An 18,392-nucleotide genomic window follows, 5' to 3' on the forward strand; every position below is an offset into this window, starting at 1 on the left:
TAAAATAAATTATGCTACTTAGAGCATTGGATTTTTATGGCGGCGGCACAAAACTTAGCCAGCTGAGTTGTCACCTGGGGGGACTCATCACTTGGCAGCCTCTTTGCTCGCTCTACATCATGATGTTCTGGCAACTTTTTAAGGAGTGGTTCAATCAAGCTGCTACGAATAAGCAGAGCAGTCGAACAATATATGCTCTCTTGTATCGATTTTGCCACTCCCACAAAAACATTGTCTCAGTGTAAGGGGAATGTTCTTATAGCGACCCTCTACAAGAGCTGGAGGCAAGACAGAGCATCTTGCAAGGGTAAATGCCCTTCTTTGTTTACTTATTACTAGCTGAGACAGATAAGTGGCAGGGGCCAGAACATATCTTGTTTTAACTGGGGCCAAAAAAGTTGGAGCTTTACTCAGGTCCACTTGATGTCGATTGTCTTGTATCTGCTGCTTAATTAATGATGCAGCTCGATCATGAACTAATTTGGATAAGTGTATGGAGAAACCTAGACTTTGGATTCCTCTGTGAACAACGTTAGTCCAAGAACATTGGAAGTTGTCATTCAGGGTTAAAGAAACTATACCCTGTGGGTTATGTATTAATTTCAGCCACATTCCTATAGCTGACAGGCAAATTTTGTCTTGGACCATTAACATTCCTGTTTCCAGACACCATGGAGTTGGTTAAACAGCATGGAAGTTGGAGAAGAGCCCAAAGGAATTTAGACTGGACCCTTTCAAGCTTGATAGTATCTGATATCGGAGCACCCAAAAATGCACCATAAGTGAGTGGGGCTAGAGATTTAGCAGAGTATAGTTTCAGGACTGCTGGTATAAAGAATCTGCTCTTTGTTTGATATAATTTCAATATATTATTTGCTGATCTTTGCCCTAGTTGTGATGTAGATGAATAATGGATGCTCTTTGCTCCAGAGGCTTGAATATATACACCTAAATATTTAAATTTGGCTACTTGTTCAATTTTGTGCCCATTTAGCATCCATGTTCTAGATTTTGGACGTTTGCCAAATGCCTTGGTCTTCTGGTAGTTAATTTCAAGGTGTTCTTTTTCACAATGTTGGGCAAGTATTTTGAGCATTCGCCTAATCCCTGAACATAAATCTATTTTCTTTGTACATTTCTCTGAGATGATTATTGGCTTACAAATCAATTTGTTCCATCTTTTAAAAGTTACTTGCATCTTCTGGTGCTACGTCCAATGTATTCTGAAACATGTTATTTCCTTTCCAACCTTATGGCAAGCAGTGAATCCGTTCTGGGATTCTACCTGCAGTAGCTTCAATGCTTTGATGTGTCTGACTTGTAAATTCCTGTCCTTCTCAAATTTTAGTCCATTGCTGCATGAGAAGTTTGAAAAGTTCCCTTTCCTAACGTGCTTCACAAAAATGTTTAGTTTTGCTTTTTTTCAATTCAGAATTCATGTAATAGAAACGTTTTCCTTTACCTTGGATTCAATGTGTTCAGATGCTCTGGGACATCAGGTAAGAAAGCCAAATCAAAAATCCATCCAGGGCAGAAAGAATCACCGAATCATAGAGTTCTTGACCTTTTCCTTTCTCTTTGAGAAAGACATCCACTTCACAATGGAGACTAGAAAACTTTTGAGGACCTTGCCTAAGCCACCTGACTCCAGCATGGTTCAATACATCTCCATATTCTGCATCTGTCTCTGGGAGAAGATTTTTGACACTGACGATGAGCAAGGCCATAATTCCTGATTAATTAATACTGGATACAGCAATATGCATCACGCTTTCCCACTGAAGAATCTTACTACACAAGGCTGGCTGATGGACAATGCAGTGAAGAGCCCCCAGAAGCCCCCCCTGCCACCAACTGAACCCAATCAGTTCCAGCACAGGGCAACTCCCAAGCTGGTCACACGCTCTGTAAAGGTTGCACTTACAACTGTGCAGTTAATACTTCTAAGGTTTTAATGTTGCAATATTTGAAATGTTATGAGTGCATAATTGTTAATGCTTCCTCGTGCCAGCGTCACAATGATTTATGAACTGTGAACTCTTACTATAAACTGCCCTGAGACGCAAGGAAGGTTGGTATTAAAACGTAATAAAATAAACATTAAAAAAATTAAGAAATTGCCGAGTTCATCGACCCTGTTTTTCAGTTTGCTAGAAACATTTCTTTGATTTTGAAAAGGGAATTGACATCTTCAGTTGTGACAGCTCTCAAAGCTAAGGTACACTTGCAGCTACTATATGCAGCAGCAATCTGGGTCCGCTAGATAAACAAGAGGATTGATTGCCTGCTAATACAATTCTTGCGTCAGATCTGTGGGACCCTGAAATAGGTAGTAAAGGTAAAGGTATCCCCTGTGCAAGCACCGAGTCATGTCTGACCCTTGGGGTGACGCCCTCTAGCGTTTTCATGGCAGACTCAATACGGGGTGGTTTGCCAGTGCCTTCCCCAGTCATTACCGTTTACCCCCCAGCAAGCTGGGTATGCATTTTACCGACCTCGGAAGGATGGAAGGCTGAGTCAACCTGAAATAGGTAGCTGGTACTAAAATCTGGTCACTATTCAGTTGAATCTAGTGCTTGGATACTGGCATTACATCTGAAATCCAAAATAGTGTCCGCTGAGGATAACAGCTTGTTATACTGTATGAAACAGGATCATTTTTCCAGTCCAGGGAATCAGGCTATAATAGAAACATTGAATACTTTATTAGAATGTCCTTGAATTAAAGAGGCTGGAGAGAAATCCATCAAGACACTTGTGTCCTGGCAAAATAAACATTTTAGTTGCTAAAATTTTAACAGCTTGTAGGACAGCAAATATACTTGTTTTAGCTAAATTCCTTGTTCATAAGAGCTTGGGCAGCTAATGACAAGACACCTTCTGTAATGCAGTACTAGCTTCTCCTCTTTGGCTTCAAGTCTTCCTTCCTTTTTATTTGCAGCTGTGATAGAGCAATATTTCTCAAGACCCTGAGACCCTCTGGAGAGGGGCAGCCTATAAATGCAAAAATAAATAAATGCAATAAATAAATAAATCTAGGTCAGAGGAGTAAAGGAAGGAAGGAAGGAAGGAAGGAAGGAAGGAAGGAAGGAAGGAAGGAAGGAAGGAAGGCAGGCAGGAAGGAAGGAAGGAAGGCAGGAAGGATGGAAGGCAGGAAGGAAGGAAGGAAGGAAGGAAGGAGGGAGGGAGGGAGGGAGGGAGGGAGGGACAGTTTGTTTGTCTCTCTGAGTTACTTTCTTTGTTTCTTGTCAGTTCAAACGGCAAGAGGTTATGAACCATTTACTCTTACTCTTTTGTTTGTCAAGCTGGTGGGATGCTATCCCTGGAGAGATCATGGCCATGCAGGTCCTGTAAAACAAAGCTGTTCCACGAAGCCTATAGTTGAAGCTAGAAATGACACTGAAATTCTGGCTTGCCCAAAACATCTGCCTACCTGCCCACCTGCCCGTCCATCCATCCATCCATCCATTTAATTTATAGTCCGCTACTCCCAGCAAACTGGCTCTGGCCGGTGAACAATGAAAAATTCCCACAATAAAAACAAAAACATAATAAAACAATTATCCCTCCCTGGTAGACAAAAAACTCCTCAGTTCCCACTCGGTCAATGGGCTACCAATACCTCATGCCTCAGGGGACAGATGGAAAGAGAGTAGGAAGATGGTTCTTGCCACTTCGGAGGGGCCCTAGATCTTCCGAGGCCAGGCCTCAATCAAAGACCTGGCAGAAGAGCTCTATCTTGCAGGCCCTGCTGAACTGGGAAAGCTTTGGCAGGGCCTTCAGCTCTTCCAGGGGCTCACTCCACCAGATCTTGCCCAATTTTGGCATCCCTACATCCAGAGGGAAAACCTTGCCCCTCCCCAGGGAAAAAATACCACTTCCAGGTAGCTAAATGCTCCTGCTTGGAGAGAAAAGCACACCCGCCCTGCACACCTGGACAGGGCAGCATCACCCACAGAATGCAACTCAAGAAGGGCGGATTGTAGCACAACTACAACACCCAGTCACTGGCCCTTATCACACCTTTAACCGCAAGGCCTGGCAAAATGCTGACTATCAAGTGTTTTTTTCCATGTGCCTCGTGATCGGATCCCTCTCCGTAATGACAAGGATGCTTGCTAAGGTCAGCTTGCAAACAGAGAACAATTCCACGTTTCAAAACAGCTGCATCAAAGGGAGACTGTGACAAGTCATGACAAAGACCTAATGCCAATAAAATTCAAATTAATAAGTACACTGAAATACAATTGCATGCGTGGGTCAGGATGCTCATCTACTGCACTCTGTCTTGAATAGTGTATGGCGGAAGTCGACTGCATGGTTTCCCGAACACCTGGTACTCAGAAGTAGACTGCCTCTGAGTTCAATTTGTAGCTCATGTGACAAACTAGATCCTTACATTCATGACAGCCACTAAATCAAATGGCTTTATGATTGGCTTAATGAGGCTACTTCCCCATGGCCATGCCATTTAAAGATTCATGGGGACTGTAGCACCAGAGCCAGTTTAAGGAACTGCTGGGCCCTAGCAGAAAAAGAAAAAGAAAAAGAAAAAGAAAAAGAAAAAGAAAAAGAAAAAGAAAAAGAAAAAGAAAAAGAAAAAGAAAAAGAAAAAGAAAAAGAAAAAGAAAAAGAAAAAGAAAAAGAAAAAGAAAAAGAAAAAGAAAAAGAAAAAGAAAAAGAAAAAGAAAAAGAAAAAGAAAAAGAAAAAGAAAAAGAAAAAGAAAAAGAAAAAGAAAAAGAAATCAAAATGGCTGTCTGAGGAAGCTTTACAAATAGCTAAGGAGAGAAGGGAAGTGAAAGGCAAGGGAGAAAGAGAAAGATACAACCAATGTTGGAATGCAGAATTCCAGAGAAAAGCTAGAAGAGATAAGAATTCCTTCTTAAATGAACAGTGCAAACAAATAGAAGAAAACAATAGAATGGGGAGGACCAGAGATCTTTTCAAGAAAATTGGAGATATGAAGAGAACGTTTCATGCAAAGATGGGTATGATAAAGGACCAAAATGATAGGGACCTCACAGAAGCAGAAGTGATTTAAAAAAGGTGGCAAAATTATACAGAGGAGCTATACAAGAGCGAGCTTAACATCCCTGATAACCATGATGGGGTAGTCACTGACCTGGCACCAGACATCCTGGAATGTGAAGTCAAATGGGCTTTAGGTAGTCTGAGAAACAATAAAGCTAGTGGTAGTGACAGCATTCCAGTTGAACTATTCAAAATCTTAAAAGACGATGCAGTAAACGTGCTACATTAAATATACCAGCAAATTTGGAAAACTCAGCCATGGCCACAGGATTGGAAAAGGTCAGTTTACATTCCAATCCCAAAGAAGGGCAATGTCAAAGAATGTTCAAACTACTGCACCATTGCACTTATTTCTCATGCTAGCAAAGTTATGCTGAAAATCCTACAAGCTAGGCTCCAGCAATATGTGGACCGAGAACTTCCAGAAGTACAGGTAGGATTTCAAAGAGGCAGAGGAACTAGAGATCAAATTGCCAATATACGCTGGATCATGGAGAAAGCTAGAGTTCCAGAAGAATGTCTACTTCTGCTTCATTGACTATGCTAAAGCCTTTGATGGTGTGGAGCACAACAAATTGTGGCAAGTTCTTAAAGAGATGGGAATACCAGAGCATCTTATTTGTCTCTTGAGAAACCTATATGTAGGTCAAGAAGCAACAGTGAGAACCGGGCATGGAATCACTGATTGGTTCAAAATTGAGAAAGGAGTTCGGCAAGGCTGTATACTGTCGCCTTGCCTATTTAACTTGTATGCGGAGCACATCATGAGAAATGCGGGATTAGAGGAGTCACAAATTGGGATCAAGATTGCAGGGAGAAACAATCTTAAACTGTTCTGCAGTTTAAGAGCTGTTCTACAGCTCTTCCGCCAGGCATTCGGCTGAGACCAGACGTAATCAACAGTGACCGAAGGGCCCCTGCTCCTCCCTCCTCAGAATTCCACCAATAAGCCCTGGACCTGTTTATACTATTACATTGTTGTATTGTTGTATTGTTATATGGTACTGTTACACTGTTATCTGGTTACAACTATTAGTTATTATTATAAGGTTATTCACATGTTTTTATAGACTGTTATATGTATTGTTCCTTGTTATTATGTAAACCGTCCTGAGCCTCCGGAGAGGGCGGTATATAAGTATGATAAATAAAATATGATAAATAAACCTCAGATATGCAGATGATACCCAGTTTGCTGGGGGGTAAACGGTAATGACTGGGGAAGGGAATGGCAAACCACCCCGTATTAAGTCTGCCATGAAAACGCTGGAGGGCGTCACCCCGAGGGTCAGACATGACTCAGTGCTTGCACAGGGGAAACCTTTACCTTTACCTTTTACCACTCTAATGGCAGAAAGTGAAGAGGAACTAAAGAGCCTCTTGATGCGGGTGAAGGAGGAGAGTGCAAAGGTTGGCTTGAAACTCAACATCAAGAAAACAAAGATCATGGCATCCGGCCCTCTCAATTCCTGGCAAATAGATGGGGAAGAAATGGAGGTAGTGACAGATTTTATTTTCCTGGGCTCCAAGATCACTGCAGATGGGGACTGCAGCAAAGAAATTAAAAGACGCTTGTTCCTGGGGAGGAAAGCTATGGCAAATCTAGACAGCATCCTAAAAAGCAGAGACATCACCCTGCCAACAAAAGTGCATTTAGTCAAGGCTATGGTATTCCCACCTGCATCTCTATCTTGCTTGATATCCTTGGCTGAAAAGGGCTCAGTGCCTATTGCAGGGGCTGAGTGCGAGCTCTTCCCCCTCGGACTGCTTCTGAGTTTGACACCATCAGCCCTGTCAGGCTTGCCAGCTTAAAGATGATAAGCATCAGGTGTTGATAACGGCTGTCGCCAATTGGCCTGCCATGAGTACCTAGAGCTGAGGAAGTGAGACTGACAGGCAAACTTCCTGAATGCGCTCTCTGGCTTTAGGTATTCAGGTCAGTTATCTGTTTTGGTGCCAGGCCGCCATGGCAAGCACCAAAAACTGTGGTGGAAGCTGTTATTGCCATGGCCATAGCTTTGTGGGTCTTACGTAATGCTGCGTCATGTCCTGTCTGATATGAGCCTGAGGTATCCTTCTCCATCCTCAGAACAATCCAGAAGACTGAAGAGCAGGCACTGGCCCATCGCTGGCTGGCACCTGGAACACAGACTCAGCATAGTGAGAGAGTGTAAAGGAGGGGAATTGCTTTATCACAAGGTCTTTCCCATTCAGCTCCATCTTTCCCTTCAGAAGGCTCAGGCATGGGGAAAATGTGTTGTTATTGTTGATTTTTATATTTTTATTTTATTATTAATAATGTGTTTATTTATTTATTACATTTAAAAAAGGAGTTTCCCCAGATCCTTTAAGGCCATAATACTTCCTTGTCTCCCTGGCAGGGAGTTCCTCAGAACCTGAATGCCTTAATTCCAAATATAGAGAGATCTATTCTAAAATGAACCAAATGTCCTCAGCATTGAAAGAATGTGGTAAATGTGAACAAGTTCTACCTGCTTCTCATCAGTAAAAAAGAACTCGCCCTTCTCTCTTTATGTTCCCCACTACCTCTTCAGAGGTAGTATCATAATGTGCTGGCCTTTAGGTTGCCTTAGTAAGCCACCTTTGCCCTTGGATTGCCCTTGGGGGATTGTCCCCCAGTGCCCCTGGGACCTGTTGCAGGAGAGAAGGTTCAAGAATGATATTAAGTGTGTCTGCTAAACAAGGGCATGTGCTGAGTGCAAAACTTTGCTGTTATAGCTTGCATAGAAGTTTGCCTAAGTACAAAGAATTGGCAAATCAAACTGTCCCAAGATGGGACAGAAGACATCCACTGCTCATCCTCCAACAAGTTGTTGTTCACCCTGCTTGCTGCCATTTCAGGCTGTGTCAGTGCTCTGGTGCGCCACATGGCCCTTTGCCCCTGTGCCGCTCAATCAGAGCACAGCCAAAACTGAGTGGCAGAAATGGGAGGCGGGGGGAGCAGGAAGACCAATGAGTTAGAATAAATGAGAAAATAAGTAAAATTAGAAATAGAAACAGAAAGTAAAGAACAGCAAGAGATGCCTAGTCAGAGCTGCTCTCCCTCTTGAGGCAGGAAGAAGACTGGAGAAGGAGGGCATTCCCCACTGGGAGACAGGAAGTTCAATTTAGTCCTGCCTCCCTCAAGAAGAGATGGGAAACACCCACCAAGCTGTCCTCCCGACCTAGAGGGAGAACATTATAGTGCTATAGCAATCTAGGCTTGACTGTTTTAAAGGTAAAGGTAAAGGTATCCCCTGTGCAAGCACCGGGTCATGTCTGACCCTTGGGGTGACGCCCTCTAGCGTTTTCATGGCAGACTCAATACGGGGTGGTTTGCCAGTGCCTTCCCCAGTCATGACCATTTACCCCCCAGCAAGCTGGGTACTCATTTTACCGACCTCGGAAGGATGGAAGGCTGAGTCAACCTTGAGCCGGCTGCTGGGATCGAACTCCCAGCCTCATGGGCAAAGTTTTCAGACTGCATATCTGCTGCCTTACCACTCTGCGCCACAAGAGGCACTGTTTTATATATATACTAAAAATTAAGCCCGCTGTAGAAAAAATACAGCGGGTGCTAGCAGATGGGGAGGCAGACTGTAGGAAAGGAAGGAAGAAGAGGAAAGGAGGTATGGGAGGGAGAAAGGAGGGCAAGGGGTGGTGGAAGGGATGGGTAGAAGGGAGAAAGAAAGGAAGTGAAGGAGAGAGACAGGAAGCAAGTGAGAGGGGGAGACAGAAAGACAGGAAGGAGATGGAGAAATGGAGGAAGTCAGGAAGTAAGAAGGAAGAAAGGAAGAGAGGTAGGTGAAAGGGGAGCAGACAGGGTGTGTGTGAACGGGGGGGAATCACGAGGGGGGAGAGAATCGGGAGGGGGAGGTAGCAAGGGAAGAGGGGGGTAAAGAGGAGTGTGTGCATGGATGTGTGGGGTGGGGGAAGGGGTGGCAGAGCGCGGTGGGTGGGTGGTTGTGTGTGTGTGTGTCTCTGGACGCGGGGAGGCGGGGCGAGCGTGGGGGGGCCAGGGGGGTTTGGCTGGTGAGCCTGTGTTTGTGTGTGAGCGTGTCTGTGGGCACGGGAAAGTGGCGGCGGGGCGAGGAGGGGCGGCCAGGGGGGTTTGGGTGGTGAGGCTAGTCATTTCCTAAATGACTCTTTTTTTATTCCTCAGATCATTTGACAACTGCTTATGGAGCCATTTTGGTTTCCTTGGGCTCCTTCCATCTTCTTAAGGGAATTGTTTGGGATTGACCCTTTGGCATTTCATTTTTAAGAAACTCCTAGCCTTCTTGGACTCCCACCTCTTTAAGTCTTTCTGACCACGGGACTCTACCCAACATGCCTTTAAGTCTGTTAAAATCTACTTTCCTGAATTCAAGTCTATACATTCGACTATGTAAAGGTTTTCTCTTTCCCACAATTGAAAATTCCAAAAGCACATGGTCACTGCTACCTAGTGTGCCCACTACCTCCACCTCATTTACCAGTACTTCCCTACTGATGAGAATCAAGTCTAAAATAGCAGAGCCCCTGGTTCCTCTCTCTACTTTCTGGGAAATGAAGCTGTCAGCAAGGCAAGTTAAGAAATTAACAACAAACCTTTTGGTTCCTAAGTCTTTGAGGTGCTACCGGACTTGCTCTTTTCTACTGCTGCAGAGGTACCTGAAGAAGAGACTGGGATGACCAGTTCAATAAGGGTAGTCTATAAATGTAAATGATAACTAAATTTTGAAAATAATAAAGACCAGCGACTCACAAAATCACCTACCCTGCCACCGCTATGATTAGCCTTGCTCTTCTGCTAAAGACAGACCAACATGGCTACCCATCTGGTTGCCTCTTTAACCAATCACATTTCAGGCTTAAATCAACTGCCTTCTCCTCCTCCCATCTCTGCATCCATAAGGACTAGGAATCTGCCCAGCCCTGCACCTCACCCCCTGTGAACAAAGGCTGAGACTTTGACAGCAGGAGAGATCCTGCACAAACACTTTTTTTAATGGAGATGTATCCATGCTTATTTAGCCAAGGCAGCTAAAATGGAACCTCCAGATCCTGGAGCAGTTACTGGGCTTTGTTCCCAAATGCCTTCCAGAGATGGAAATTGCCTGGCCCCTTTTGGAGAGATGCTGGACTCAGTGCTCGGATTGTGACCCAGCAAAATGTTTCAAGGCGAGCTCAGCTTCCCTGCCAAAAAGCCCCCCTGCATCTTTGAGGTTCCTGTCACTCTGGGGAGCAGGCCTGTTTCTGCAAAGCTTCCCTCCCCCCATTCTACAAGAGTCTGGGCTCCGACTCACAACCTCCGTGTCCTTGTGGCAGGGCAGAAGCCTCCTCTGCAACCCACGCACATGTTTTTCATGCTAACAATTATCTATTATTTATTGCAAGGGGGTGGGGGTGGAGAAGCAGAGACGCAGCCTTGCTCAGGAGACAGAAAGAATCAGGTTTTGTTTCTAAGCATCTCTTTTTTTCACAAGCAGAGGAAGTTGTTTTGGACGAAACTGCACGCGACCCCAGGCATACGTGATGGTGGGGGCTTCTCACGTCTCATCAAGGGAGTGGAGAAAGGTTGCTTTTCCCCTTGCAGTAGAGCTACGACTGGCCAAAAGAAGCCGTTTCTCCGTGCAACCTATAATTAGCCTGTGGAACTCAGTGCTGCAGCATGCAGGGATGACAGCAGGGCAGGAGGTTTTTGAAAATATTAGATGCTTTAGATCAGGGGTAGTCAAACTGCGGCCCTCCAGATGTCCATGGACTACAATTCCCAGGAACCCTTGCCAGCATTCGCCAGCGAATGCTGGCAAGGGCTCCTGGGAATTGTAGTCCATGGACATCTGGAGGGCCGCAGTTTGACTACCCCTGCTTTAGATGAATTAAACTGTCCCTGAGCAGGGAGGCTCTGTTTAGCTCTCAGAAACTCCATGCTCAGGGACAGGTGAATGGCAGCTGCAGAGAAGACTGGAATGGAGGGGGAGGGAGTTTTGTTCTCTATCCTCCTGCTTGCGAACCTGCAGGTGTGGCTGAATGATGGCTCTCCAGATGTCCAGGGGCTCATGGGAACTGCAGTCCTGGAGAGCCACGGTTTGGCCACCCCTGTGCTAGGGCATCTAGGGAAAACTGGAGTAACAGGTCCTCAGTCTGACCCTGCAGAATTCTGTATTTATTGATCGTATGGTGGGTGTCGTGTGGCCAAGAGATCTGAGCATTGTCCGGCAGCCAGACAAGGGAAGTCTGGAGGTGGTTTGCAATTTCCTGCCTTGGCCTCATGACCCCTGGTGGTCCCTGAAGGAACTACCACTCAAGTCCTGGGCGGTCTCCCATCCAAAAACTAACCAGAGTCAGCCCTGCTTAGCTTCCACAATCTTACCATCTCAGGGTTGCCTGGGATACTCAAGCAATTTACTTTGCAAATGAGTAGACATAGAGGGCTCTTCCCTAACTCCAGGACTATGGGAGGGTGCTCCGCCTTCAAAATCGTACCAAAAGTGGCAAATTCCATTTGAGTGTGCTACACTCTCAGTGTAGCAAAGAAGATCCAAACTTTCCCCAGCATCTCTGGTAAATCCCACAATGTTCCCACTGCAAGCTGCAAATATTTCAAAACACAGCAAGGGAGGACTCTGTTCTCTCCAAAACTGCAGCCGCCTGGCTAAGATTGATTTCAATTGGCTTTCTAGGATGACGTCCATTCCACCTTGCAGAGGAACTCCAGGGACCTGGCCAACTGAAAAGCTATTTATATAAGCTATGATGATTTTAAAAGGACTGCCACCTTTTCAAATAAATGTTCTCTTCCGTGTGTGAAATTCTGAATCATTCACCTGGAAAAAAGGAAAAATAGAGCTCCTCTCTATGAAGGTATGGAAACAAGAACTTGAAGATCATGCAGGAGACAAATGATATTGGGGGGGGGGGTATTCCCAATGTTAGAATCCGGGTGAATGAGCATCTGTGACCCAAGGGAATTGTTTTTACAAGACAGAAGACAAGATCCAGCACCTAAAGGACAGATTTGGGAAATGCAGGCTGTTGCCAAAATTTCTAGAGTTTTGAAGGATGCAAAATCACTGTGTGCAATTATAACCTCCAAACCACTGGTTATTTTAGAAGAAGAAATGATATGTATATGCTGCTTTTCACTATCCAAAGGAGTTCCAAAGCAGCTTACTATCGCCTTTCCTTCCTCTCCTCACAACACACACCCTGTGAGGTCAGTGAGGCTGCGAGAACCCTGACAGAACTGCTCCGTGAGAACAGCTCTAACAGGACTGTGACCAGCGAAGGTCACCCAGCAGAGGAATGGAGGATCAAACCTAATTCTCCAGATTAGAAGCTGTCACTGTTAACCACAACACCACAGTGTCCCTCTCCTAAACCAACGTACCTAAATACTGCAGAGAGATTACCAAGAATGCTATCAAATTTTGGGGCAGCAACAGCTCCACTTGAAAATCCAGTTATCTGGTTTCTTCATATCTGAGAAGGTACCAAGATCACCCTTTTGCCCCAGACCACAATAATGAATCTCAACAGAAATACAGGATTGGAACTCATAATTCTATCCCATTGTGGTTTCCTTCAACATCAGGAACTTCTCTCAAAACTGCCTTGCCCTAGAGAAAAGCACCATTACGAATGAAATGGATGTGCAGGATCCAAGCCACTGTCTTTAAAATGTAAACCATTGGGGGAGGGGCATAAAACAAACAAAGCCATCAAATCTGTCTAAGAATACCGGTGAGATGTTAACAGACTTTCCTAACGCTGTAAAAATTATACATGTGCATGCAGGTGTTTATCCCTAGGTATTCTCCTGTGCAAATATTTGTTGCAATATATTTGCACAGCAGCCTCCAGATCAGGATATCCCAATCACAGTACTACAGTACTGTGAAGACCACTTGGGGGGGGGGGGGTGTTTGCGACTGGTAGCTGTGGAAAGCCCTCCTTCCCTGTGCCTGCTGAGCAAAGTGCGGGGGGGGGGGGAGTTTTTAAAATGTTGATTTTATTTTGTCATCGTCATCTTAATTAAGGTATATTGTGACTATTGTTGTTTTTAATGGGGTTTTATGGGATGTATTGTTTTTATGGTTTTATTCTGCAAGCCGCCTCGAGGCAACTTATGTCGCTAGAGGCGGGATATAAATCTACTAATGAATAAAATAAATATATTTTTTAAATTCCACCTTTATTTGGGCAGTTGACCCACCTGCTTCCCAAAGTGGCCATTGATGGGCCTGAAGGGGGGCAGGGAGGGGCCCCAGCTGTTTAAGCCAGGGGTAGTCAAACTGCGGCCCTCCAGATATCCATGGACTACAATTCCCAGGAGAATAATGCTGGCAGGGGGGCTCCTGGGAATTCTAGTCTATGGACATCTGGAGGGCCGCAGTTTGACTACCCCTGGCTTAAGCCTTTGCCGGCCGAGGTTCTGCTCGCTTCCAGGGGCGTGGCAGGGAGGCGTGGCCAGCAGGCATCACTTCCTGGTACCACGAAGCCCAAACAATATTTCAGCGGTTCCTCCGACCTTCAAAGATGCAACATTCCTGATGTGCTTTTGAAAACCTATAGGATGGTCTGCCTCTCTGGACTTCCTTGGTGGCCATCTACGCAAGTATCAAGCATAGCTTCTGAGATCCAGTTGTGCATTTTGTGTGCCGCCGAAGCACACAACCCTCCGACCATTTGTTTCTTTTGAAACATACAAAGCAATAAGGTGATGAACGCAAACAAAAATGAGAGAAAAGAGAGGCGGGTGACAGACAACAATAGGGAAAAGATTTTCTAAAATATAACCACTGCCAAAGAGAACAAAGGCACCATTCTAAATTAATGTACAGCCAATAAGCCCAAACACAAACAAATCTTACAGGGAGAGCAGGAGGACAAAACAAGTACAGGTAAGGTAAAGGTATCCCCTGTGCAAGCACCGAGTCATGTCTGACCCTTGGGGTGACGCCCTCTAGTGTTTTCATGGCAGACTCAATACGGGGTGGTTTGCCAGTGCCTTCCCCAGTCATGACCGTTTACCCCCCAGCAAGCAAGCTGGGTACTCATTTTACCGACCTCGGAAGGATGGAAGGCTGAGTCAACCTTGAGCCGGCTGCTGGGACTGAACTCCCAGCCTCATGGGCAGACCTTTCAGACTGCATGTCTGCTGCCTTACCACTCTGCGCCACAAGAGGCTCTGAAATACAGGTACAGTACACCAAGAAAAGCCCAAGGTCCGTGGGGGGGAGCGGAGGGGGGGCTATGGAGAGTATTCCATCAGGGAGGCCAAAACAGAGGAGGCCCTGCAGCAGCCCTACAGGAATGAGAAGTAACCTGTGATGCTTGACCAGCTCTTCCTTTCTTTGCTTATTTGCCCCCTTCCCTTCTTTTCCATTCCCTCTGTATTCCATAGGAAGCACACACACCCCGTATTGAGAGTACATCTTCGTTTCTGGTGTTTGGGATATTCATGGCAACAATGGGGAGGGGGAGAGAGCGAATCCTGCATTATTATTTTTTCTTAAAGAGATTCTGGCCTTGATCTTTATAGGGAAGTGCAAGCAAGCAATCCTTCTTTGGGTATGATCCCCCCCCCCCCCACACACACACCAAGGTGAAAGGGTCATCAAATTCCCCTCACCTGTGGAGGGGGAATCCTACCTGGATTGGATAAGGGGAAATGGGTCAGCCGGGAAGAAAGAAAAGGATCCAGGCGCAGAAGTAATCAGAAGCTCGGGGGGGGGGGGCACAGCCTCTACTGACCCACCCTGTACCATTTTCATCCCTGCAACTTTGCAAGTAAAGTGTAATTATATACTTAAATTATTTATTTAGATTTCTATTCTGCCCTTTCCCAAAGGCTTACAATAAATAATACTATGCCTTCTGGAAATGTAGGGGACAAGGCATGATTGGAGTAACCCAGTGGATGGGAACTGAGTTCAAATCCCAGGCAGCTGTGGGAAAGCCACTCTGCCCCTGCCATAATCATTTCTTCTACCTTCCCAAATATTCCCAGTTTTTCCCCTCCCACATCACACCCCGTCCAGACAACCACATCTCACCCTCGCCGCCCTCAAATACTCTGCCAGCCCCCCTCAACCGCAACGTTTACCCACAATGCAATGCTAGATTTGACACTGCAAAAGGCGTCTGTGGTGGTTCTCCCCTTACAGGGTCATTCTAGACCAGGCACGCTGACTCCCCCCCACAAAACCTTCGTCTTCTATCAGAAAGGAGGATTTCAACACCTCCCCCCCCCCGGCAATACAAGATCCACGCCAGGTAGACGCCCCCCCCCCCGCGACATCCAATGACAAATGTCATCCCCATCCGTCCGTCCGTCCCCTCGCGACGCTGCAAGAAACACGGGCGCACCACCGTGGGCAAAGGGAAGCCGAAGCATCTGCAAAATCCCCCCCCCCCAATATCCCCCTCTCCCAAATCCCCGCAACGAAGCACTCCCTGGAAGCAATGTCGCCGTGCAAAAGCGACAAGCGACAGCGCCCCACGGAATACAGACGCAAGAAAAACGGATTTCTACGCCCCCCGCTGCCCCCTAAGGCCACGCCAGGCCAGGCCAGGCCACCGTCCCGCTCCTCGCCCGCCCGTGCCACGCAGGGGCCGCAGCGACGCCCTCTCGCCCCCCGGTCTCGGCGCCCTGACCCGAAAGAGGCACCGGGAGGCCGCCTGGCGCGCCACGGTCCAGCCGACGGCGCAGAGCAGACAGAGCAGGGGCTCGCTCCAGGCCAGCCGCGCGTTCTCGGCCCACGTCCGGCGGGACAGCTCCCAGCCGCAGTCGGTGCAGCTCCGCAGCGCCGTGGCCAGGCTCCGGTAGATGCGCCGCACCAGCTCCTCGTAGCCCGGCACGGGCTCCGGCGCCTCCATGCCCAGCCCGGCCGCCCGCTCACGGCTCCAGGACGCCGCCAGCGCCGCACCAGCCCAGCCGCGCGCGCCGGTCCCGCGCCAGCTGTTCGCCGCTGGAGGAGCAGGTGGGCCGCTGCGCAAGCGCGCGCCGGGCGGGGGGGGGACAGGCGAGGCGGCGGCCGCTGTCCGGCCGCGAGGGGGCGCACCGGAGCACGGGCAGCCTCGCTCGGCAAGGGGGGCGCGGGAGGCAGCCGGTCCGGCGTTTGGACGAAGGCGAGCTGCGGTTCGGGCTGCTCTGTTGGGACAGAGACCAGTTCCCGTGGAGAAACCGCAGGCCTTGGAGGGTGGACTCCGCAGCATTAGACTCCGCTGAGGTCCTTCCCTGCCCCAAATCCTGCCCATCCCCGGCTCCACCCCCAAAGTCTCCAGGCATTTCCCAAAACCAAGATCAGAACCCTAACTGGGGCCCTGGTGACAGACAGAGACCCCAATCCTGGATGAAGGATATTCAGAAGAACAAGAGCGGTTTTTATACCCCGCTTTTCTCCACCCGAAGGAGTCTCAGAACGACTTCCAGTCATCTACCCTTCCATTGCCTACAACAGACACCCTGTGAGGGAGGTGGGTCTGAGAAAGCTCTGACAGAACTGCTCTCACAGGACTGTGACTGGCCCAAGGTCCTCCAGCTGGTGGCATGGGGAGCAATGAGCAAACCCAACTCGCCAAATTATAGGCCTCCGCTCTTACCCATTACTCCACGCTGGATCTGGCAGCCAGCATGGTGGAGGGTGGGGTTGGAATTCAAATCTCCACCTGTGCTCACTGGGTGACCTTGCATCAGTCGCACTACCTCACAGGACCGTTGCAAGGAGAAAATGGAGGAGAGGGGACATAAACCACTTGGGGAGAAGGGTGAAGGCGAGGCACAAACGAATTAGACAAGCATTCAAAAGTAACCAGTCTGATCCCAATAAGGCTTATACTTGCATGACTGATTATAGGACCGGGAGCTCACCAAAGGAAGCAACACCCATTCATTTGAAATCAGAGTCCAGTAGCACCTTTAAGACTAACAAAGCTCACTCGAAAGCTCTCGCCTTTGTTGGTCTTAAAGGTGCTACTGGACTCTGATTTTGTTGTGCTGCTTCAAACAAACACAGTGACCCACTTGAATCCATTCATTTGAGTGAGATTTCACTTTCAAGCCCATCTAGACCAAGGAGTGCATTTACTCAGAAGTAAGCCCCCTCAGCACTCTACGGGTCCCGTAATTACAACCTCACAGCTTCTGTTAGCATTGCCTCTGGAAGCCAGGTGTCTGCAAACTTTTGTTTAACAACTGAAGATCCATCAGCAGTAATTAAGCAGAAGAAAAAAGTCTCAAGTTGCAGAGAGTGAAATGATTTATTCCAATTTTCAGAACAATTTCAAAATGGATTCCCAGGTATCATCTGTTTTCGATATCTTCCCAAATTGGTCACATAGTACCCAAATTTGTAGGGGTCTACTAAGATAAATAGAGCCTCTTGTGGCGCAGAGTGGTAAGGCAGCCGTCTGAAAGCTCTGCCCATGAGGCTGGGGGTTCAATCCCAGCAGCCGGCTCAGCCTTCCATCCTTCCGAGGTCGGTAAAATGAGTACCCAGCTTGCTGGGGGGTAAACGGTCATGACTGGGGAAGGCACTGGCAAACCACCCCGTATTGAGTCTGCCATGAAAACGCTGGAGGGCGTCACCGCAAGGGTCAGACATGACTCAGTGCTTGCACAGGGGATACCTTTACCTTTACCTTTACCTTTACCTTTACCAAGATAAATATCACAATGTGTAATTACTCTACAGCCATTTGAGACTGAACTACATAAACCAAGACATTATCAGAGACTATAATTTCACCACCCATAAAAATGCAATTAGTGAAGATTGAGTTATTAACAATATTGAGAACATCACCGATGAAGATATCAAAAACAGACCATACCTGGGAATCCATTTAAATTGTGTTGAACATTGGAATAAATCATTTTGCCATCTTGAGACTTTTTCTTCTGCTGCAATTTTGTTCAAGGCAAGGAGCTCAAATAGGTTTACTCCAAGGTGACATTCGTGCGTTGAAATGGCATTGAAAGGCTACGTAGCAGGCCTGGGCACAGAATTTTTAAAGGGGGCTTGGTTGTGAAACTTCTTAATTAATCTTCACACTTTTTCTTGAACGTTTAAACTCCTTTTCTATTATTTTTCCTATCTTGTACCATTGGTAATAGGTTTTCATTGATTCAACAAGCATTTTTTTTGTATTATTTCTTTTATTTAATCTTTTGGGGGGGTTAAACCCTCTTACCCCCCCTCCTTGTGCACAGCTTTGCTGTGAAGGATCATGGCCTTAAGCACTTGAGAACTCAGAAGAACTTTCCAGGGAGTAACTTCAGGGAAAGAAAGTCCCTTGTGCGAATTGTTCACACTTAGCCCAAGCTACCACGGAGCAGGAATAGCAGAGGAGCAGCTGATTAAGACTGGAG

At 46.9% G+C, this 18,392-nt stretch overlaps 1 protein-coding gene across 2 annotated transcripts in view; it reads right to left on the reverse strand.

Annotated features, from left to right (window-relative positions):
- Positions 1-16,010, reverse strand: part of CERS1 (ceramide synthase 1) — a 78,677-nt gene extending 62,667 nt beyond the window's left edge. Inside the window, exon 1 of one of the 2 annotated variants that reach the window (XM_077331630.1) lies at positions 15,677-16,010. In XM_077331630.1, the coding sequence (XP_077187745.1) occupies positions 15,677-15,898 (222 nt within the window). In that variant the 5' untranslated portion in view covers positions 15,899-16,010. The remainder of the gene's footprint in view (positions 1-15,676) is intronic. The other variant, XM_077331633.1, reaches the window with a different exon arrangement.
- Positions 16,011-18,392: the final 2,382 nt, after the last annotated feature.

Source organism: Paroedura picta, chromosome 4 (assembly GCF_049243985.1).
Source record: "Paroedura picta isolate Pp20150507F chromosome 4, Ppicta_v3.0, whole genome shotgun sequence".
NCBI lineage: Eukaryota > Metazoa > Chordata > Lepidosauria > Squamata > Gekkonidae > Paroedura > Paroedura picta.